At 49.4% G+C, this 22,132-nt stretch overlaps 1 protein-coding gene across 2 annotated transcripts in view; it reads left to right on the forward strand.

The window, feature by feature from the left end:
- The window catches only part of CBFA2T2 (CBFA2/RUNX1 partner transcriptional co-repressor 2), a 62,226-nt gene that overhangs the window by 36,298 nt on the left and 3,796 nt on the right, over positions 1–22,132 (forward strand). For both annotated transcript variants that reach the window (XM_071572627.1, XM_071572628.1), the window contains exons 2-10: positions 9,645–9,788; positions 13,005–13,246; positions 14,959–15,048; positions 15,756–15,937; positions 16,562–16,815; positions 17,471–17,556; positions 18,877–19,069; positions 20,480–20,548; positions 20,893–21,083. In XM_071572627.1, the coding sequence (XP_071428728.1) occupies positions 9,645–9,788; positions 13,005–13,246; positions 14,959–15,048; positions 15,756–15,937; positions 16,562–16,815; positions 17,471–17,556; positions 18,877–19,069; positions 20,480–20,548; positions 20,893–21,083 (1,451 nt within the window). The remainder of the gene's footprint in view (positions 1–9,644; positions 9,789–13,004; positions 13,247–14,958; positions 15,049–15,755; positions 15,938–16,561; positions 16,816–17,470; positions 17,557–18,876; positions 19,070–20,479; positions 20,549–20,892; positions 21,084–22,132) is intronic.

The following is a 22,132-nucleotide window of genomic DNA, read 5'->3' on the forward strand; positions in this document are numbered from 1 at the left end:
ATACTTCCTTTGGGTGAGACAACCCTGTAGCCTCCCTGAGGCTCCTCCAGAACCTCTCCTGAGACCAGAGAAGCCCAGGAGGGATGCAGTGGTGGTGCCATGCTGGCTCCTCCATTGGGAGCTGTGGTGGTGGCTTGAGTTCCCTGGGCCATCCCTAAGAGCCTGGTTCAGCAGCTCTGCATTTCCAAAGCCCCTTTAAATCAGTGGGATGCATTCCTATTACTATTCCAAGCTGTGGAGAGCCCCTTGGAGCTAATTAGTAATTAGAGGATGCCAATTAACCATGGGTCCCCCGGCTCCACCACTGCTTTGCTGGTACTGCTGGGTCAGAGAGGGAGGGAAGAAAATGGAGCCCAGTGGGAATGTGTTTCATCTGGAGAGCAGGAGAAGGGTGGAGTTGCCTGTTAAATGGCCAGCAGTCCAAGTTTTAAAAGGATTTATGAGGGCTAGATAAAATCATGTCCTAAAGGCTGAATTGGAGCCTCTGTTAAGGTGGAAAATGCTTTCCAAAGTTAGAGCTTGTTTCACTGTGTTTCCCCTCTTCTGGACCTCCCAAAACTTTACAGGTACACAAGTTCCAGCTTTATTTACTCTATGGTGTTTAGCCTAAGCAAGATGGAGAGCAGATTTCCACTCCCAAAATTACAGCTCAGTTGTTCTGTATAACCTGTGGGTTACTCTGCCCACTTTTGGTAATGTGGTCCCTGAAAAGTGGCAGTTTAAGGAATGCCAGTAATGGAAATGGGCTTTTGGTGCTGGCATTGCCAGGGGAGGTTTGATCATTCAACCATGAGTTTCCCACTTGTTGGATCACTCCTTACTGTCTGGTGTAAACTTGGTGAACACTCTCCACACCCCAGAGGGGCAAATGGCCCCATTCATGGCCTTGCTGCTCTGGACAGGGAGCAATTTCAGACTTTTCGAGGGTAACCCCTTAAAGCCAACTCTTTAAATGACTTTTCCTATCTAAAAAAGTAGCTGAGATTGTAAAAATACTGTGCTGCTTTTATTTCATTTTTATTCCATATGATTAATTCAATTCAATACACAGCATTTCCTATAAGAGAAACTCAAGCTCCTTTTTTGCCCTGACCTATCATTTCTCCATATGTAGAAACCCCACAAAATAATCATTAAATAAAACCCTGAATCTTTGATACCAGGCTGTTGCTCCAAGTCTTTCCCAATGGTATCCCTTTTGTACGTGTTGTGTTTGGGCTCCACTGGACTCAGGAGCCATTAATCTTCCTGGTGTTTTCTTCCCTGCAGCAAATGAGACACAGATGTTCCCATCTGGAAAGTTTGCTCCTGCCACCGTTGTTTCACTCTGACTTGGAGGCTTTGGAGAGCAGTGCAGCAGGCTAAGACTTTTAAGAACTAATTTTTCCATGATTGTGATAATTGCCTGTTTGATATCTGTAACTGCTTTCATTTTTCATTCAGAGCACCTTAGCCCAAGGAGTAAATAGTGCAGAGGAGTAAATATTTCTTAATATTGTTAAAGGAGTGGGTGATTTAAGAAAACAAAAGCCTTGATTCCATGATGTTGAATGGAACAATGAATTAATGAAAAATGACCAAAATACTTCAGCAGTAACTAAACAAATGAATTCGTGAGCATCTCTGGCTTTGCTGAACAACTGCCCTGGCCCAGGTTGTAACCCTGGCCCAAGGGGTCTGAGCAGCCAGAGGGGTGGTTTGGGGAGGGAGGATGACTCCTCTCCATCCCCAGAATGCTTCCCATCCTAAAACTGCAATGCTGGCCATGCTGTAGGCTTTGGTTTCCAGGAATATATTCTGCTGGGCTATATTCCAGAGTATATCCCTCTCTTCAGGGTGTCCTGATGGGAACAGCAAGTGGCTGGTGAGGATGAGGAGGGTTCCATGCCCTGGGACATCACAGGCTCCCTGGCAGAGCTCACTACATCCCTTTAAGACAGTGGGGAGCAAAAGCTGCTGCTATTGACATGAAGGGATGAACTTGGGTCCCCAAATCTTATTTGGATGGATGCTGGTGGTGTGGGAAGGGAATGGCTATGGCATGTGTGTCAGAACAGCAACAGCTCCCAGGTGGCTGCTGCACCTTGTGTAAATGGTTACTAAGGCAGAGTAACCATTCCCTGGCTCCTTCAGGGAAAAGAGAGCAGGAGAGGGGGGGATACCACACCAGAGTGGTTTGTGTTCTTGTAGAAGCAAGATGGGGAGATACCACACCAGAGTGGTTTGTGTTCCTGTAGAAGCAAGGTGATCAGAATATGTGGACTTGATTTACACCCCACTCCAGGGGCTGTTGGATGTGAGAGTTTGTGGGATGAATCCTGCATCCATGGGTTTGTACCACTGGTGCTGGTACAGATCCATGGCCCAGGAGGAAAGCAGAGCTAAGGAGGCAAGAATGCCTTGCAGGTGGGTTTGGGCTGATGTGTCTGACATGGCCAGGGAACAGGCAGAGCTGGAGCTGCAGGCGGCTTGTCTGGGTGGGAACTGCTCCGAAACCCAACCTGTGCTACCAATGAGTTTGTAGGGCCAGGCACGTTAATAGGATTTCATAAAACTCACTGAAGGGCAAGATGGATAAAGATCTGCAGTCTGCCTTCAGGAATGAATTATTAATCTTATTTCCCTTATTAACTGCTTTCTGGACTGGTTGTGAACGATAACATACTTTGCTCTTTCAAGTTCTTCTATCTGAGCTTCACATTGAATTGAGATTTAAAGTGAAACAGCTGTGTGTGGGAGAGGACTAGATGGCAATGGAGATACACGCGTTTATTTTTGATTTATAAAATGCCTCTCCCAGGCTCAGCAGTTCCCTCCTGTGTGATGCAAGGCTCTCCTGCAAGGTGCCGAGCCCTCTCCCCTCCCACAGCATCTTACAGCTCAGGAGCCAAGCAAGATGTGCTACAAACCCAAGCTGAGCTGGGTAAAAATAGGCTGATCACATTTAGTGGAGGAAGTATCTGTGCAGTAACATAAGTTACCCACTGCAACAGATGCTGTAGTATCATCTTGGCCAACTCTGTGCTTTGGCATGGAGGGAGGAGGATGGAGAAGGACCTTGTTAGACCCAGCCCTTGCTGGAGAGCTGTTTATACAATTTTATCCCATTCCTGGTTGTAAGTTATCATTTATTGACTCGAGCAAAGGGAGACCTGTAGAAACCACCCTACATGCAAATAAATGTCAATATTTGTGTAGAAATGTCTTCTTGACTGCAAACCTCCCAATGTCTCACTCTCTTCCAAACTGGGACAGGCCCAATCATCCTTTTTTTCCTCAGGCTGCTGTATTGGCTGTCTTGTTCCTGATGCTTATCTTCAGTCTTCCCCCTCTGCCGCTTTTTGATGCAGTGATGCTGCAGAAAGATAAAATATTGGCTCTTTCCTTGACGATGTGGTTTCAGTTTGAGCTTGGGGGAAGCTGTCTGGGAGCAGGTGAGGGAGGGATTGCAGTGGAGAAGCCGTAAATGGCATCTTCTGGAAGCCTGAGTAATGATCCTCTTGCTTTGCATGTAGATCACCTCTCATCTGCATGCCTTGGAGAACTGCAGAGGTGCTCTACAGATGGCTTAGAGTCGTCAAGGGGAGGGAAAGGCAACCTTGGAGCGGAGGAAAGATGTTAATAAAATTTAAATGTAATTCTTCCCATTTCTCAGTTCCTAAATGTGAAAAATATTAGCTTGGTGGAGACTGAAAACAGATGGTGAGCAGTTGGAGCAGATAAGCATGTTATTCAAAATAAACATTCGCCAAAGCTGGGGAGGTGGCGAACCATATTTCATTTCACCCTATTTACATTATCAGGTCAGGTTACACTGATGCTGCCTCTCGTTTGCATTCAGACTATCAACAGGAGCCCTGTGAGGAGCCAACTGCAGCCCGTCCTCCTCGGCGGGGACGTGTCGGGGCTGGGCCGGCTGCGCTGGGGCCCTTTCCCTGGCTTTTCTCCAGGGTGATACACTGAGCTAGTTATAGAACCATAGACTAATTTGGGTCAGAAGGGACTTTCAAAGGTCATCCAGTCCAACCCCCTGCCACGTGCAAAGAGCTGCCCTAGGTGGTAGGCAGGGTGCTGCCAGCCACTGCAGAGGGCACTGAGGTCTGGCCTTCCTTGGTTTTCCTCATTCTGATGGGTACTCTCTCCATTCAGCCAAGCTTGGTTTTGCTTTATCTTAAACCAGGGACTCTGATCCATGTAAATGATGGGGAAAGAAGCCTCTGGTTCCAAGGATTGTTTCTAGAAATGTTCATTTTTCTGACTTGTAGGTGATGCCTCTAGTTCAAATGGTCATCCGAGGTGGTAGGGCCAGTGGAAAGAGAGGTGTGGCTGGAGTGTGGATTATCTCCCTTGCTTTGATGAATGTTTTGGGATGGACTGAATTCCCTTTGCAGGTTCTATCTGTCCCTTATCTCCAGAACAAGCTCAGACCTGAGTCATGTGTGACCAGAAAAGTTCTCTTTGTCCTGCTGGATTTAACCTTGGTTGCTGTTCCTGGGACAGTTCTCCAGTCCCTTTCCCTCAAAAGGCAGGTATGAATTTGGGACTTTTAATTTTTGTGAGGTGAGGAGTGACATTTTAGGTTATGAGCACATTCTGCCTGTTCTAGATGAAAGTCAAAAACATCTGTTCTGATTAACCCTTTTATTCCTACCTGAAACCATTGTGTGCCTTTGCTCCTGAGATTCTGAACTACTGGGTGAACCCTTGTACACAGTCTTCATGAAAAAATATCATCTAAACCCAGAACTTTGTCAATTTAGAGGGTTCCAGATGTAACCATTTAGTGGTCAAAGCTTTGTTGGCAAGGTCTGATTCTGAGTCCTGAAGCTGCCAAAGGGAAAAGCAAACCCTTACCTGGGCATAGGTGCAGGGCTGTCTCATGTTTCATGTGGTTTTCTCTTATTTCTTCTGAGATATTTCATATTTTGACTTCTACAGAAAGCTGGAGTGCTCTAGTCTGGCACACATGGGTTGGTGAGGTGCACTTCTGACTCTATGCAGCTTATTTATAACTGGGAGCTACAAAATTGCTCCCAGGGCAGGCAGGTTCCTCCTTCCTCCTCAACTCTGGTGCCAGTGAATCAAGGGGAATCTTACCCCTGTGTCAGGAATGGGTTGAAGATACCAGTGTTCCTGCTGTATGAGCCCTCCAAACACCCAGCCATGGCTTTAAATCCATGTCCAGTGTGGGAGCAGGAAAGGCTGGACTGTCTCGAGCTGATAGCCCAGTTTAAAGCCTGCAGGTGAATCCACTCCCAGAGATGACTGGATTCAGTTGTGCCCATGCAGACACTGTGGTGTAAATTCATACAAATATCCACATTTTCTGCACTGTAGCAGTGGCTCTTCCTCTCTTCCCTTGGTCTTGGCAAATCTGTGGCTCTGCCATGGGAGCCAGGTCAAGGCTTTCTCTTGAGCAGGTGGAGCACCTCCTGGTATTATCTTGCTGACTGTTGGGACTGTGTTTTGAACTTTGAGAAGAGGATGGGGTGGAGACCATTTGTGTCTGTTTGCCCCCAAGGTTATTCCTATCTCTCTTCTCTGGTTTCTTATCTTGTTTTTTGAGGGAAGGTAACATCCAGTTCTCCTCGCAGTGTTTTTATTTCTTTTTCATCATGTATTCTATTCTCTGATTGCCAAAGGAATTTAAGGATTAATTTGAATTCCAGTGTACTTGAGATACTCCCTAACTTATCGCTGTGGTTTTCCTTGTGCCTTTTCCTTTTCCCAAACCCACAGGCATGAAGAGATTAATAGAGCAGCTTCTTTATATTGCTTATAGTGCATACAAATGCTGGCTATTCGTCATAGGTTACCTGTCACAGCAACACTCCTTGTACTAAACACCATAGGTGGAACACTTCTTTAAAGAAAATAAATAGGATAAAATCTGTCTCAAATGGGAGTTGAAGCTGCCCCTCTGAAATGTGCTGTGGTGTTGGAGAGCTGGAGCCTCAGTCCCATGTGAGTGTAGAAGTGGAACTTGCCTGAGGGTCAGTCAAGACCCCAGGTTTTCTCCTGGCATCTTGTTCTCTTGTCTTACTTTGCTCTTTCTCCTCTCCAGAAAGGAAAATCATCAGCTGCACTTAATCTTGACATATGTTCCCTTTTAATTTGTTACGCTGGGATGAGAACTGGAGCAGGGAAGGAAATAGGGTGCACACCAACAGTCAGCGTGGGGGCACATAAAACCAGAGCCATGCAGTGTGTCATGGAGGGGTGAAGGGGTCCAGGTGTAGTCAGAGTTCTGGGGCTTTTTAGTCTCTTGCACATCTGTGCCCCTTAAATGGGGCACATGAATATATAGGGCACAAGCACAAAGTGGTCTGTGCCTGCAGCTGTCTGTACCCAGCTGGCAGCTTGAGCATCTGAAATCTGGAGCTCAGCACTGTGAAATCTGGTCTGCAGCTCCACCACCGTTTGGAGAAGATGGAATTCTTGCACCAAGCCAAGACTGAAACAGCATCGTCATGATCGAGTTTTGTTTTACTCCGAGTGAATCGTCTTCCCATGTGAAACTCCAGCGTGCTCAAGGCTGGGGAGGCAGCTCCCCCACCCACCTGGGTACCTCCTTCCCTGGGTAACCTGGGCAGGTCCTGGTGCAAAGCTGAGCACGTGGCACTGCAAAGCTTTGACATTTGGCAGCGTGACAGCAAAAGTTTTGTGCCATAAACATGTTCGATCTGCTCCTGCAGGCACTGCTTGGGAAATAGCAACAGCACTTGTGAGTGTTTCTAATCCAGGGGGGTTTGGAAGGAGTTTTTTTGAAGGAAAACAACCCAGTGTTTCCAGTCTGGTCAGGTGTTCTGCTGTGACACTTGGTGTATTTGGTCACTGACAGGAATCATCCAAAATCTGTGACAGCATTTGAATCTTTGGGCATCAGGTGAGTGATCTGGTGGGGGACATTTGGGGGAGCATCTTGGCATCCTCCCTGCACATCTGGAGGCAGTGCTGACATGTTGCTGTTGGTGAGCCAGTAAATATTTCTGAGTGGTGAAAGGGGAAGAATGAGGCCAGGAAGGCAGTTTTTCCCCAGGGATTGGCTCACTGGCTCATTTTTAGGCCCAGGTCAACTCGAGGCTGACTCAAACCCTTGGTCACAGTCTGGTTTGCTCACATGATTCTCATTAAATGGACATGTTTAGGCTAAAAATGGAGAGCTTTAGAAAGATGGTTTTTATCTACATTTATAGATGCCCCAGGTCATTAGCAGGAAGCTTTTAAGTTTAACAATCCTGTTTGCTTCTTGTCTGTCGGAGTGGGCTTGGAAAAGAAGGTGTTGGCTTCTTGTGGGCTTTGGTTTTGGTGTCTCACACAGTAGCTGCTTTTATTTTGGGGCTGTAAATTCCATGTGAAATTTATTCCTCCCTCCCTGTAAATTAATCAAATTAGTTCTGCTTTCATAATATGCCCTAGGAGCATTTTAGGAGGAAAGAGGAGAAAACTTAAGGATTAGTTTCACACTGTTTCTCTCCAAGGCGTGACAATGTCAGATTGGCCGTTGTACACCTGGGAAAGGGATTTCCATGGGAAGAAGATCAGAGGAGTCAGGCAGGGGGTGTGAGTCCCTGAGTGGTCATCGGGCAGCTGACACTGAGTGCTGGACAGGCACAATTAGTGCTGTTTTGATTGAAAATTTTAGCAACATTTCCCTTCCCTGCCTGGGTGAGGGAACTCAGTCTTTTTGTTGTGGAAACACCCCTAACTCCAGGCACTAAACCTGCTCTCTGTTTTGCTGCATTTATTTAAAGAGGAAGGAAATTCAGGGGGCTATCCCTGCCCTTGGCAATAAACTGACCTGCTGGAATAGGTACCTGTGTGCATGAATGATGTCATATTCCTACATCAGGGCATGGTTATTCATCTGAACATCATATTCATGCATGAGAATGACAGGAAGGGTCTGCACTTCAGGGTTCAATTGTATGAAAGTTGGACCAAATGTATGTGAACAGTAGTTTGCAATATGGTATTAAGGAGGTTGTTATATGTTAAAATTATAGTAGTTTTCCATGGTATCAGTGTCTCCCCACTTTATGAAAGAAAAGCCTAGAATTTTTTCCTTAGATAAATGAAGACACAAACATTCTGGGACCTGGGTTTTATAGCAATTCCAGCCCCTCCACCCCACTTATTCCACCTGCACTGACTAGGCAGAAAAACATGGATTTTCAGTATGTATCATCTCTGCTTCCCCTTCCTGCAAACAGCAAAAAGAAATGTTAGGAGTAACGAAGTTCATTTGTTACCTCGCTGGCATTACCCATGACTTGCCATAAGGAGAATAAATGAGGCAGCTCGGTGGCAGAGCAGGTGCTGGGGGCTGACAGAGCAGATCCCAGGCAGCAGCACGAGGGCTCAGGTGCCAGTTTGTGTTTGCTCTGCTCTCGAAAGGAGCGTTTTTGTTGTCGGGAGTTGAAGTAGCAGGTTCTGTGGTTGCCTTTCAGTGCAGAAGTTTGCCATCTATTCACTGCTTTATGGGAATGCAGCATTTAATCGCTCTGCCAGGACTCAAAAGCTGAGTTTCTTACAGCTGACAGATATTGGTAGTAACTGTGGATTACAAATGAGATTGTAGTTGTCTGAAGCCCAGCTTGCATCGTTGGAGAGATGGAAGTGTCTGCACCTCCTTCACTGCCTGTGCTGGGGTACAGATGGATGTTTTGGGAACGCCCAGCCGTGTTCCTGTGCAGGATGTGCTGGTCACAACTCGTTAGTGAGCTAATTGAGCAAGGCAAGGGCCAGTTTGAGGAGCAGGGACTGGGGACCAGGATGTCAGAGGGATGATTTGTTGGCATCATGGGCACTGGAGGCACTGGCAGTGCAATAGGGACCACCCTTAGAATGGTATTGGCTCCGACAGGAATTGCTCTTTGAAGAGCCTTAGGCTTTGTCTGATGAGTTGTCTGGACTTAAAGAACAAAAAATACCCCAAAACACCCCTCTCCAAAAAAAAAAAGTGTCCTCCAAAACCCCAGGGCTTGCCTGAGCACATATTTCCTCCTTTTTCTCATTTCCACCCTTGTGAGGCTGATCCCAGTCACTAGAGGTGGGAGTGTGGTCACACTGGTCCTCTGAGCTGGGACATCCCTCGGAGGCTGGAAAGGAAGCCCCAGTGTGAGCAGGCTGTGTGTGAGACCTGAGAGACTGCACACAGAGGAGAGGTGGAGAGTGACTGATGTCAGCTCATCTCCACAACTCCAAGCCATTCTGGTCCCTTGCTGGCCCAGCACAAATCCAGGTTACCTGTTGCATGGTCTGAGAGACTGGGATCACTCTGGAGAGGCTCAGTGCTGGTGAGAACCTTGTGGACACTTCTGGGGAGTATCAGAGGGATCTTAAATGGGGCAAAGCAAAGCCAATGGGCAGAAATACTTTGAAGCAGCATCTTCAGGCAAAAGGGGTGAGAAGATGCAGTCAGGAGACTGGCATGGTGAGCATGGACACCATGAGTATGCACCCTGGGTGCCTGTCCCAGCTCAGGGCCATGTCCTGTCTCTTCCCTGTGGCAGCTTTGGGACTGTACAGAGCACTGAGGGAACGCTGCGTGATTCCCTTCACCCCTGCAACTGTTCGTGTGCTGGGCAGGGAAATGCATGTCTGTGACTGTCACTCAGCCTTACCACCTTCTCTTGGTACAGTTGCTGGTGAGAAGAGGGTGCCAGTGATGCCTGGATCGCCCGTGGAAGTGAAGATCCAGTCCAGGTCCTCTCCTCCCAACATGCCTCCGCTGCCCCCCGTGAACCCCGGCGGGCCCCGCCCGGTGTCCTTCACTCCGACTGCACGTAAGACCCCAGAACGCTGCTTTTCCCAGGGAATAGCTCTAGCCAGGAGGGAAGGCTCTGCTCCTGGAACTCACTGGGCACATCTCAGCCATTAGCCAGGTCACAGGGAGTGTTAGCCACGGTGTGCTGCTGTAAGGAAGTGGGGCTGAGGCTTGCCTGCTGCTCTGTAATGCATGCAGGATGTCTGTATTCCCCCTCTACCCCCCTGCCTGCTCCTGCCTTGCTCCTGGTGCTCCCTTGAGTCCTTCTCTTTGCAGGTGCAGCCTTGATTTCCACCATAAACTCCTTAAGAAATTGAAGTCTTTTATCAGGTCAGCTTCAAACAAACCAAGTGCTGGGCTTTTCACTCTATCTTTTGGAGCAGTTAATTCCCACTCTGCTGTATCTCACTTTGCAGGCAGCATTCCTGCAGCTGAGATTAGAAAGTTTTTCTTCTTTTAATTTCCCAGCCTTGAAAATTCCTTGCTGTCCATCCAGATTCTCTTTTCTCCATCTTCTCTGTATAATCTTTCCTATTAAGCCATGGTTGATCCTGATCCTGCCTGGCTGTAACACAGCCTTGCACCCACTTTTTCTACTAGGGTGTTGCTTAGAGGTGATCCACAGACAGGATGGACCTCCAGCCTCTTCTTACAGCCTCTGTTTTCCTCCCTTAGCCAACATTTAAGCCATTAATGTCTTTTTCAAAGCATCATTCCATAGCAAAGCTGCTTTACTTTGTCAGGCATTGAGTTATCTGACCCCGGCACATGGCATGTACATATTTTCCAGGCCCTTCTCACCCCTTTTTTCCTGCACAGATTGTTCCCTAGCTGGCTCTGCACTGCTCTGCTGTCCATGACAGTGTCTGAGCTATCTCACAGTTTCACACTGGCAGTGGGATTCGGGGATTTATAATCCAGCCTCTTGGAGGACTCACACTGATGTGCTGCGTGATGCTGGCAACAGCACTAATCACTGGGTTATCCCGCCAGACACATTGTCCCCATCTTTGTATGCTGAGGGATTTTTAATGGCTCTCCTTTTGCTCAGGCAGAAAAAGACCATTAGCAAAGTGACAGAAATTAATTTTTCCAATGAGAATGCTTGGCACACTGTTAAGGGCCAAGAAACCTGAATCTGCTGATTGCGGATGACTTAATTGCCTCTTTCCAAGATAAATGAGAGGTGCGACCTATGGTGAAGTTCATTCTTGCTTTTTTATTTCTCAGTTGCACCAGAGGGTCTTGGTCAGAGTCAGTGGGTGTGTGTCTTGCCCTGTCAAACCCCACAGCTTGGGCAGGTGAGGAGGAGCACATTGGAACAAAGCCATGCCTAGCTGTGGATCGCTGACAAAGGGTTGGAAAAGCAGCAAAACCTTGTGACTTTTGAGGGCCTAAAGCAGAATTTAAGAGCAGCCCTAGATGATGACTTTGTTCTCAGGAGTTTATCATCCTCCTCTCCCCAAACCAGTAATCCCCCTGGTCTGGGTATGCTGCCTCCTTTGCTTCAGCACTGTCTTCTCACCTGGAAACAGAGTCCCAGCCAGGCTGTGTGGTCTGTGGTGGAGCAGCTCCTGATGATGTGCAGGATCAGATAACTGCCAGCTGCCCTGTGGTGGTGCCGTTGGCACAGGGTCAGGAGGGGGGAGCCCAGAAACACAGGGAGCTGTTATGGGGCTGTGTGTAACGGCAGCCCCGGCCCAGCTCCCTCCGCTTCCGTGGATCACCCCAGCCTGCCAATGCTCCCATCCTTGGCATCCTCTCCCGAGGGTCACCCACAGCCCCTGGGCTCCCCAGGGGTTGCCCAGCCCCTGGTTCTCCCAGGGTATAAATAGAGCCCATTGCTCTCCCCAGGCTTTCATCTGAAAGAATAAGAGGAAGTGAAATAGAGAAGGGGGGAAGCGCCTCAGTTGTGGCTGTCGGACAGCGCGGGGCTGCACAGCCCTTTGCTGTTTGAGAGCAGCTTCTCTGGGCAGCCTCCCCCCTATTTGTAACACTTTTATTATGAAATAAATGCCTTCATGGGTAATTGTCAGAGGCCTGGCCTTTCACATAGCTCTGGTTTTCTGGTGCTCCATGCTAACTAATCCTGTGGGTACATCCTGACATCCCTGCCCCTTTGCCACGTTGGGGAAACTGCTGTGGACAGGAGTTTTCCAGGTCACTTTTCTCCATAACAAAAGGCATGAGCTCCTTTTGCCTTTGTACCTCCATCCTCTCAATCCTTGCCTTCACCTTTTTCTCATCATTTCTCAGGCTATGAAAGGCCACATCTTTGTTGGCCCCCAAAGAGCCTGTCACCCTTTGGTTAGCAGGAACCACCTTTGTTGGTCTCTGTAGCCTTATCTTTCCTTGCATCTCAACTGACTCTGGTGAAGTTTCCCTCCGGTGCTCACCATGAAGGTCCAGGTGTGTAGAGCCTTTCCAGCCTCCGACCCTGGTGAGCCCCAGAGTGGTTTAACTGTTCAAGGGCTTCCTGTCTTCTTCTTGGAAAACCCCTCACTGAGTTCAGCAGGATTTGATATGATCCTTATGAAGCTGCAGCGGAAGTTTTGGCAATTTTTTGCAAGTTGCTGCTTCTTCCACAGGCAAGGGGCAGTTCTGCTGAATGGCATCAGGGCTTCTCTGAGCACCAGGCAAGGGGCAGTGCTGCTGGATGGCATCAGGGCTTCTCTGAACACCATCTGAAATGGTTTTTATGGCTTGTGACCTCCTCGTCAGGGCTTACATCCATAAGGAATCCAGGGCTGGGCTTTTAAGGATAACCCAGTGGATCAGGAACATTATATTTACATTGATGTGCTATTCACCTCTGAAATTCTGGGTTCATACCGAGCTGGGGCCCTGGTGCACAGCTGCTCGTCAGACAGGCCTCGAGATTGTGCAACCACAGCCTGGGGATGTCAACAATTTATTCTAATCCCTTGCCGAGTTCCCAGACTTCCAGCCTTTCAGTCTGTTTCGACATGCTCACCACTTACAAGAGGCAAAGTTGCAGATGGGACCAGGTTGGAAAAAACAACAGTGTTTGCGAAATTCCCTGTAAATCCCTGGGGAGGGATGGTGGGTGGGTGCTGGGGCAGGATCTGTCAGCACTCCTTGGGGTGAGGTGGAGGCACCTGAGCTGCCATCTGTCACCAGCAGCCTCCCGGGTGGGAGATGGATCCTCCTAAGCACCAGACCACAGGGATGTGCCCACCTGATGCTCAGTGTCGCTTCTGCCTCCCATTTGCAGTGCCCAATGGAATAAACCATTCCCCTCCGACACTGAATGGAGCACCATCCCCACCACAGAGGCTGAGCAATGGTCCTTCCTCTTCCTCCTCCTCCTCCCTGACAAACCAGCAGCTCCCAGCCACGTGTGGTGCCCGGCAGCTCAGCAAGCTGAAGCGCTTCCTCACCACCCTGCAGCAGTTTGGCAACGACATCTCACCGGAGATCGGGGAGAAGGTCCGGACCCTCGTCCTGGCCTTGGTGGTAAGTCCTTCACCAGCCCGGGCTGCCTGGATTTTCCCAGAGTACTTTGGCAGTGGGATCCCAGCATCCAGAGCATGCCCCAGTCACAGAGTGTTGTCTGTTTGTGTCTTTGCAAGCAGAGCTGGAGGCTGAGCAAGACTCTGTCATGTTTATTCTTTCTGGGAAACTTGCTGACTTCTTTCTTCTTGTCTTTGGTGGGTTTTAAAAAGCTATTTGCCCAATGGCTTTGACATGAGTTTGTGTGCAGCTAATCTTGAGGAAACCTGGAAGGATTTGCACAAAGCTTTTCTGTAAATCATAGAATCACAGAATGGTTTGGGTTGGAAGGGATCTTAAAGCTCCTCTCATTCTCCGTGATATGAGAATATCCTTCAAATGCAGATGAATGGGTGTAGCTGTGGAATTGTACCCAGTATTTGCAGTTATACTGGGAGAAATGCTGTCCAGTGCTCTGGAAATAATGCTCTATGTGCTTTACAAGGGTGTGGAGCGATAGGACAAGGAAAGAATAGCTTTAAAGGGAAAGAAAGTAGGTTTAGTTTGGATATTATGAAGAAATTTTTCCCTGTGAGGGTGATGAGGTCTTGTCACAGGTTGCCCAGAGAAGCTGTGGCTGTCCCATCCCTGGAAGTGTCCAAGGCCAGGTTGGATGGGGTGTGGACCAACCTGGGCTGGTGGAAGGTGTCCCTGCCCATGGCAGGGGGTTGGAACGAGATGAGCTTTGATATCCCTTCCAGCTCAAACTGTTCTAGGATTCTGTGACCTTGGTCTGAGGCCCTGGAGCCCAGCACCACACAGCCTGGCCAGCTGTGGTCCTGTGGGGCACCCAGTGGGGCTCCCAAGCTGATCTCTGCTTTTTGGCACATTTCTTTTGAGGCTCAGCATGCAGTGCAGGTTGCTAGACTGCAGCAGCTTGGAGCATTGCTGCTTCCAAGGTTGGAGTGGGATGCAAATGTGGGTCTGTCCGTGTCCTTGGGGGCATTCCAAGTGCTTGAGCACTGGATGCAAAATGCTGCTGCAGCATTTATACAGCATGAGATATTTCCATGGATGTAGGGTAGTATTTTAGCTTACCTTTTTGCAAAGGTAATGATAAGCTGTCCAGGTCCACTCTGGATTGTGGTAATTGCTGCAGGGATGAGCTTTGTACGTGCAGGTTTTCAAATGCTGCTTGTCCCAGGGAGCCCTGAGCCTGAACAGCCCTAAGGAATACAGGGCTGGGCCAGGGGAGGACTGTGGTGAGCAGCAGGCTGGTGGAGACTTCATGGATGGTTGTTAGGTTAGGTGAGAAGAGGTCAAAGAAAGGATGGTCCTTAGGTTAAATAAGCAGAGCAGGAAGAAAGAAAAGGGAGGTGTGCAGCTCTGAGCAGCTGGGATCACAGTCTGGCTCCCTGCAGCCTGCCCCAGGCCACTGGGCCATTGTGCAGGAGATGCCAGCTGGGTCGTGCTGCCTCCCAGTGCCAGCCTCCACCTCCCAACCCCAGAGCTGGGAAGATGCTGGGCCAGGCAGTTCCCACCCCTGTCCTAGCACAGTGTTCCCACTCTGCTGGCCTGAGCCTTTTTGGCTGCATTTGGCAGAATCCAGTGCAAACATTGCCAGCCCTGTAGTGGCAGATGCAATCACCCTCCCAGTTCTGTTCATTTGGAGCCATTTCCCATATGTCTAAAAATAAGAACAAATGGTCATTTCATTTCTTAATTTCTTTTCTCAGAACTCGACGGTGACAATTGAGGAATTTCACTGCAAGCTGCAAGAGGCGACGAACTTCCCCCTCCGGCCGTTTGTGATCCCCTTTCTGAAGGTGACAGGGAGCTGCTGGGACTTGCTGGTGCTCCTTGTGCCAGCCTGTGCCACTTGGCAGCGTGACATTGCTGGGAAAGCTCTCCTTGCAAGCACCACAGCAGTTATTGCTAAGGTCCAAGGCAGACTGCACAGACCATAGTGGTGTCCATGTGGACTGGCTGGCAGCAAGCTGGAATGTGTGCTACATATGTCTGCTTGTCTGTTGGTGATAAAGGAGGCAAACCAAGCTCCATGTGGCAGCTCAGATCTAGAATATCTGAAGTGCTGGCATACAGAGCATGTCTGGGGTGGTTAAATTACAGAATCACAGCATGGTTTGGGGTGGAAGGGACTTTAGAGCTCATCTGGTTCCAACCCCCCTGCATTGGAAGGGACACCTTCCACCTGACCAGGTTGTTCCAAGCCCCATCCAGCCTGGTCTTGAACACCTTCAGGGATGGGGAGTCCACAGCCTGTCTGGGCAACTAGATGGTGGAAGCACAAAGCGCTTCCTGTGGCACTTGGGTTTTGGGTACACTGACATCAGGCCATCCTCAGCTCCTGGGAAAATACAGGTAAATCTGTCAGTGCACACACCTGGAGCTGGAGGATCCTGCATGGGGGCCACAGGAATTACTGCTCTGAGTTGTTAATGAAGAGCAAACCTTCTGGAATGGCTGGAATCTCCTGCCCCCTCTGTAATCCAGACCTGTGCTTGTTTTCCAGGCCAACCTCCCACTGCTGCAGCGGGAGCTGCTGCACTGTGCCCGTGCTGCCAAGCAGACACCCTCCCAGTACCTGGCACAGCATGAGCACATCCTGCTCAACACCAACACCACGTCCCCTGCCGACTCCTCCGAGCTGCTCATCGAGGTGAATGGCAATGGGAAGAGGCACAGTCCAGACAGGTAAAAGCAGCTTTTGTCATTCTTTTGTCATTCTGTAAGTTGTTGAAGTCATGACTTTCATTTTATCTTTGCTGTTGGCAAAGCTTCAGGCAGCATCCAGGATCTCATCACTCCCAATAATTATTCTGGCTGTTAAAAAGACACTGATGACTGCTCCTCTTGCACTGTGCATTCAGGCTATTTTCCTCTTTCAGGCAGGCTCTGTCCCAGAGGACTTCTGGGCAGCACTGGAGAGCTGAGCTGTTTTCCACTACCCCAGCAGTGAATGGAGGCACTGGCAGAGCTGAGAAGGATGTGGTTCATTTTCACCACTTTTTATTCCAAGATAAAAGTTGTTATGTAATTATGTGGAGCATGCCTCAAATTTATAAGAACTGTGAAATTTTAATTTGGTCATGCTCAGAAAGATGAATCACAACACTCGGGCATCCTGAACCTTTTCTTTGACAGGGTCGCTTTGTGCATCGCTTCACAAATTGAGTGTGTGTGTTTGAGCTCCCTGCTTTAACCCCCTGGTAAAATCAGCACTGCCCAAACTCTGCTGCTTCAAAAACTGCATCTTTCCCTTTCTGAGTGTGTTTGTGGGATGCTAATGAGTGCCTGTCTGTGCTGGTGTGGTTGCAGGAGGGACGACAGCAGCTTTGAGAGGGAGCCGCTGCCCACAGAGCCCCCGGCCAAGAGGGTGTGCACCATCAGCCCCGCGCCCCGGCACAGCCCTGCCCTCACCATCCCCCTGATGAACCCCAGCGGGCAGTTCCACCCCACCCCACCACCCCTCCAGCACTACACCTTGGAAGATATCGCCACCTCCCACCTCTACAGGGACCCCAGCAAGATGTTGGAGCACAGAGAGATCCGGGACAGGCATGGAGGGCTTGGTGAGAAACACTGGAGGGCTCTTGATTGAGCTCTAACATTGGTCCCCACTTGGTCACTCACACCCAAAGCTGTGTAATGTGGGCATGTCCTCAGCAGAGTTTTTGCAGGGAATTCAGAGGAAACAACTCACCATGGGAGGTTAAAAAAGAAAGATTGAGAGTTTGTGTTTCCCTGTATATATGTAAAGACTGGAGCTACTGAGGATGAGGAGGAAGGACCTGGTGTGTATGAGTTGAGCGCAGCCAGCCCAGCAGGCAGGAAACAGAGTGAAGAGAAATAAAAAGTAACATTTCCAAGGTGACTAAAAGCAAGAGGGCAGACCTGAGCCCCTGCCCTGTTTCTCCCAGAGGTATGTGGGAGGTGCATGCTGTATTTCCAACAGGACAGCCTGAATCACAGGCTCTGAGTTCCCAGGGAACCAGCTCCACAAGCAGGTCAGAGCCAGAGCCACAAGTGGATTGTAGCCCTTCCCAGAGAGTGATGCAGACAGCGATGGAAAAGCACCAGCATGGAATCACCACTATAGAGCCACCACTTTGGGATGTGTTTTAAAATTGCAGCTATATGGAGCTGGAAATAAAGCTCTTTATTATCCCTTGGAGCAGTGCAAACACTCAATTCACCTAATCCCTTTCTGGCTGTGGCTTGTTGCAGGTTTGAATGGAGGGTACCAGGACGAGCTGGTGGATCACCGCTTAACAGAGAGGGAGTGGGCAGACGAGTGGAAGCATCTTGATCACGTAAGGAGTGGCAGGACATGTGGGAAGCTCTGTGGGATGCAGCAACCCATTGTTCCACCTGCTCCAGTTTGTGATTTTGATGTTGATACTGTATCCAGGCTCTCCTGGTGGCTGGTGGAGGAACAAGCCACCACAAGAAGGTGGATGCTGGAGAGGGTGGATAGGAGCTGTAACTCTCCTGGTGGGTTTTCTCTGCCCATGGTCAGGGGAAGCAAAATTCAGTGTGGGTGAAATGTCTGGAGCTGGGGAGCTTCTCCAGCAGAGCACAGCCAGGTGCTGCCATGGCTGTCTGAGCAGCCAAACCCAGCCTTGTCCCCAGGTCCCACAAGATCCCTTGACCTTGTAGTCTTTTCTGCCACAGCCTTGGCCAGCATGGGACGTACAGACGTGCAGGTGTGTTATGTGCAGTCAGAATATGGGCATTAAAAATAAGTAAACACATCATTATTGTTTTAAGGACTTTCTTTCCTGAGGTGCCAGCTTTTTATGGGCCACAAGGTGCTTCTGGCAGACTTTATGCTAAGCTTTCTCCTTCTGAGCAAGCCTGCTCCTCAAGCACTTCACTGGCGCATTTCCCTCAGAGATGGGGTTGAAATTCAGCTTTGATCAGAACTGCAGAGAGACATTATTGCCTAAAGCTAATCATTTTTTTGGAGGGGGTGGAGCAGGGGCCCTATAGCTGAGTATTTGGAGTTAGACTAGGTGTGAAGAGCTGGCACCAGGATCATAGGCAACTGTTACACAGAGACCCTATTCCCATAGGGTTCTCAAAGTGGTGGGGTTTTCCCCTCCACCTTTAGGAGCATGGCCTGGAGGTGTTTAGCCACTTCCTGTGGTGACCAAGGCCTTAGGGCGCAGGTGTGATCTCCTCCTCCCCACCTGGTACTGCATCCCTGGGCATGGCACCCTGTCTGAGTGCTGCATCACCCTAAATACCAAGTCCTGTTCCTGTGAAATTACCTTCCTTTTGTCTCATCTGCCTTGAATGGTCCCTCCATGGTACCTCCAATGAGACATTCAGGATCTCATAATATGTTGAGCTGGAAGGGACCCACAAGGATCATCGAGGCCAACTCCTTCCCCAGGAGTCAGACCCAGTGCCCAAGAGGAACATGCAAACACTAGTGGAGCTCTGTCAGCTTTGGGACAGGGAGCCTGTTCAATGCCCACCACCCTTTGGGGGAACAACCTTTTCCTGATACCCACCCTAACCCTCCCCTGGCACAACCTCAGGCCGTTCCCCCGTGTCCTGTCCGTGGTCCCTGCAGAGAAGGGGTCACACCCTCTTGAGCAAGACCTGAGGGCGCGTTCCTCCCACAGGCACTGAACTGCATCATGGAGATGGTGGAGAAGACGCGGCGCTCCATGGCGGTGCTGCGGCGCTGCCAGGAGGCCGACCGGGAGGAGCTCAACTACTGGAAGCGGCGCTGCACCGAGACGGCAGAGCCGCGCAAGGCGGGCGCTGAGCTGCTCTCCCGGCACAGCCCCGGCAGCTCCGACTCTGTCAGCAGCGGTGAGTTGGGGTGGGTGTGCTGGGCCAGCTCTCCTGTAGGAGGTGTCTAATTATCCTTAGGGATAAAGTGATGATAATGTATTCAAATTGTATTATAAATTAAGCAGCGTGTAACTGTCAACAAGGCAAAGAGAGATGGGTCCTTGGATATGTTGGAAGGTTCTGGGTGAGCTCCTGGAAGCAGCACTTGTTGACATCTAAAGGCACTTTTGCTCGTGCAGAAGAGTGTCTTCCTTGTCACTGAGCTGTATTTGTTGACCAAATGCAGCCAAGTTGATCCAAAGCTGAAAGACCTGGGTGGGGAAAAGACAGGAGAGGTTGCAAAGGCAGGAGAGGTGTTTGGCTCCACTCCTTTTCCCCTTCCAGTCCTTCTTGCCTAAAGGATTTTAAATGTCAAGGTCTACTTATTCTAAAAATACCAAACACTTTTGTAAGTATAATAACTACCTTAATTCTATTTTTATACCATGAGTCAACTTAACTTTATTCAAGCTGACTAGTTTTCTCCTCGAGTATGCAGGGGTTTGACCCTATACAAAAAACAAGTCTAAAATGCTGATTTGATTGATTTGGATGTAATTCTAATTTCTATCTTAACAAATATGCTGTAAATCAAGTCCTAGGAAAAAAAAAAAGGGCCATGATTATTCAATAATAAAAATTGATTTTTTTCTAACAGGAATAAATGTCAATTTGATATATATTCCACTTTTTTGTATATAAAATAAAGAGTGAATCCTCCTGCAAGGAATTCAAGTGCCCGTGGCTCCAGCTGTCATCATGGAGTGGCTGGGCATGTGTGACAGCCTGAGGGGCACAGCCAGCTTTTAGCCCTTCTGTATTTAAGTAGATCATGACTAATACACTTAGAGCCCTGTGTTGCTAAAGGTGATATAATTAAAAATTTTAATATAAATTGGGAGCGCTGTTGATGCTTTCTCCCCTTGTGGGACCTGGGGATTATTTTCAAGCTCCATTGCTCTTGTGAGAAGGTGCAGTTAAACATCATGCAGCATCCCCAGGTGTCTTTCAGGACAGTTTGTGCATCAATTCAAGCCCCAGAGAGAGTAGGAAGTGCTGTGCTTAATGTAAACTGCTGGTGCTCACAGAGTCTGAACAGTGCAGAGGTTGGATAACATGTATTTATAAGTATTGACTGTTACTATAGAGTACCAGGAGATGGAAATAGGTTATATAATGTCATAAATTATGCAAGGTGCTAATTAAATGTTGTAATTTGTCGTCTGAGAGTTTGAGGAATGGCTTTAACCCTTGGAATCCTCTGCTTTGAGTTTTAGCTGGTCAGTCCTACCTTGCCCAGCAATGTCCTGAGGTTCAGCTGGGCGTGTAGGCAGCAGCTGGGTGAGATGAGGCTTTGCCAACTTTTCCCTGTGTCCCTTTTTCCAACAGATTCACTGCGGGAGTTCAGCAGCAGGTCGGGAACGGGCTACGTCACTGAGGAGATTTGGAAAAAAGCTGGTGAGTGTTTGCTGGTGACCTCGGCCATGGGTTCTGCTGGCTTGGCTGGGGTAAACACAGGCACTGCAGCTCTGCTGTGCGGGAACAGCAGAAGCCCAGCTGCAGGAACGCCCTGGGAGGTGCACATCTGGCTGACAACATCCCCACCCATCTTGAGTTTTCCAACCTCCTCTGTGGTGCCAGTGGGGATCTCATGGGACCGAGCCTGGCCTTGCCTCTCCCATGAGCAGTTGGGATGCTGGTGCTGTCAGTGACCCGCTGGGAACGCACCGCTGCACCTCTGCTGCTCTGGGAGGCTCATCCCGCTGCCTGGGCAGGTGGGTGAAGCTGCTGTTTCCTTCCAGAAGAAGCTGTGAACGAGGTGAAGCGCCAGGCCATGTCGGAGGTGCAGAAGGCGGTGGCGGAGGCGGAGCAGAAGGCGTTCGAGATGATCGCCTCGGAGAGGGCGCGCATGGAGCAGACCATCGCCGACGCCAAGCGCCAGGCCACCGAGGATGCTTTCCTGGTCATAAACGAACAGGAGGAGTCCACGGAGGTAAGGTGGCCTGGGGACAGCCCAGGGAGGGAGTTTGCAAGACTCACAAAGCTTTCAGGTCATGTCTGATGGTGACTCGGAGCCTGCAGGTCCCCCATCCCCTGTCTGAGAATCATAGATCACAGAATGGTTTGGGTTGAAAGGGACCTTAAATATGATCTTGTTTCAAGGCACCTGCCATGGACAGGGACAACTCCCACTAGACCAGGTTGCACCAAGCCCTGTCTAGCCTGGGCTTGACCTTTTACTTTTGGAAGTTTCCCTCCAATCAGTGCACTGATATCATTAAAAAAATCCCTTTTTTGTTGGTAGGGAATCAGCCCAAACAATGTCTGTGGCACCTGTGTGTATGCAGCAGCCACCTGAAGGCACCACTGGGAATCCTGAACTGGACCCAGATCAGGGATTTTGTGGGATTGAGAAGTGGGGAAGCAAAGAGAAAGTGATGCTGGTGGATGCAGCTCTCTGTTTAGCTGTTGAATGCAGCAGTCAATAAACACATGATGGGTGTGGGTGGAACTGCTTAGGAAGCCATGGGAGGAATGAGGCAAGCAGTGATTTCTCTGTAGGGGATTACCAGAAGAGTGTCTTCCTCTTCCAGCCGTGTTGGGAAGCAGTGTAGGACCTCAGGAGCTGCTGAGCACCCCCCGTGCAAGCCCCAGAGCACATCTCTAAAAGCTGTCCTGTGTTCTGGCACATCATGTAACCTTTGCAACACAGTTTAAAAACAGTTGAAGTGTAAACAGCTGTGAAGCAGTGACCCAGTTTTCCAAGAGTTACCACAGCCTTTGACAGGGACTTTTTGCTCACAAGTCCTGCTTCTCCTGGAAGGCAGAGGAACCTTGGGGCTGTGCTGGCTCTGGAGCAGCTCACTCACAACCAACTCCCTTTCATGCCTTGCTGCTGGACTGTAAATCATCACCCAGAGCTGGTGGCTCCAGTGCAGAACCCAGAAGCAGGGAATCTCACTGCCTTTACCCACAACAGGGCTGCCTGTCATAGCCCAGCATCTCCCACCACCCCACTTCCCTGTTTCCACAGCTCTCTGC

The sequence above is a fragment of the Pithys albifrons genome, chromosome 18 (assembly GCF_047495875.1).
Source record: "Pithys albifrons albifrons isolate INPA30051 chromosome 18, PitAlb_v1, whole genome shotgun sequence".
NCBI classification, from domain to species: Eukaryota; Metazoa; Chordata; class Aves; order Passeriformes; family Thamnophilidae; genus Pithys; species Pithys albifrons.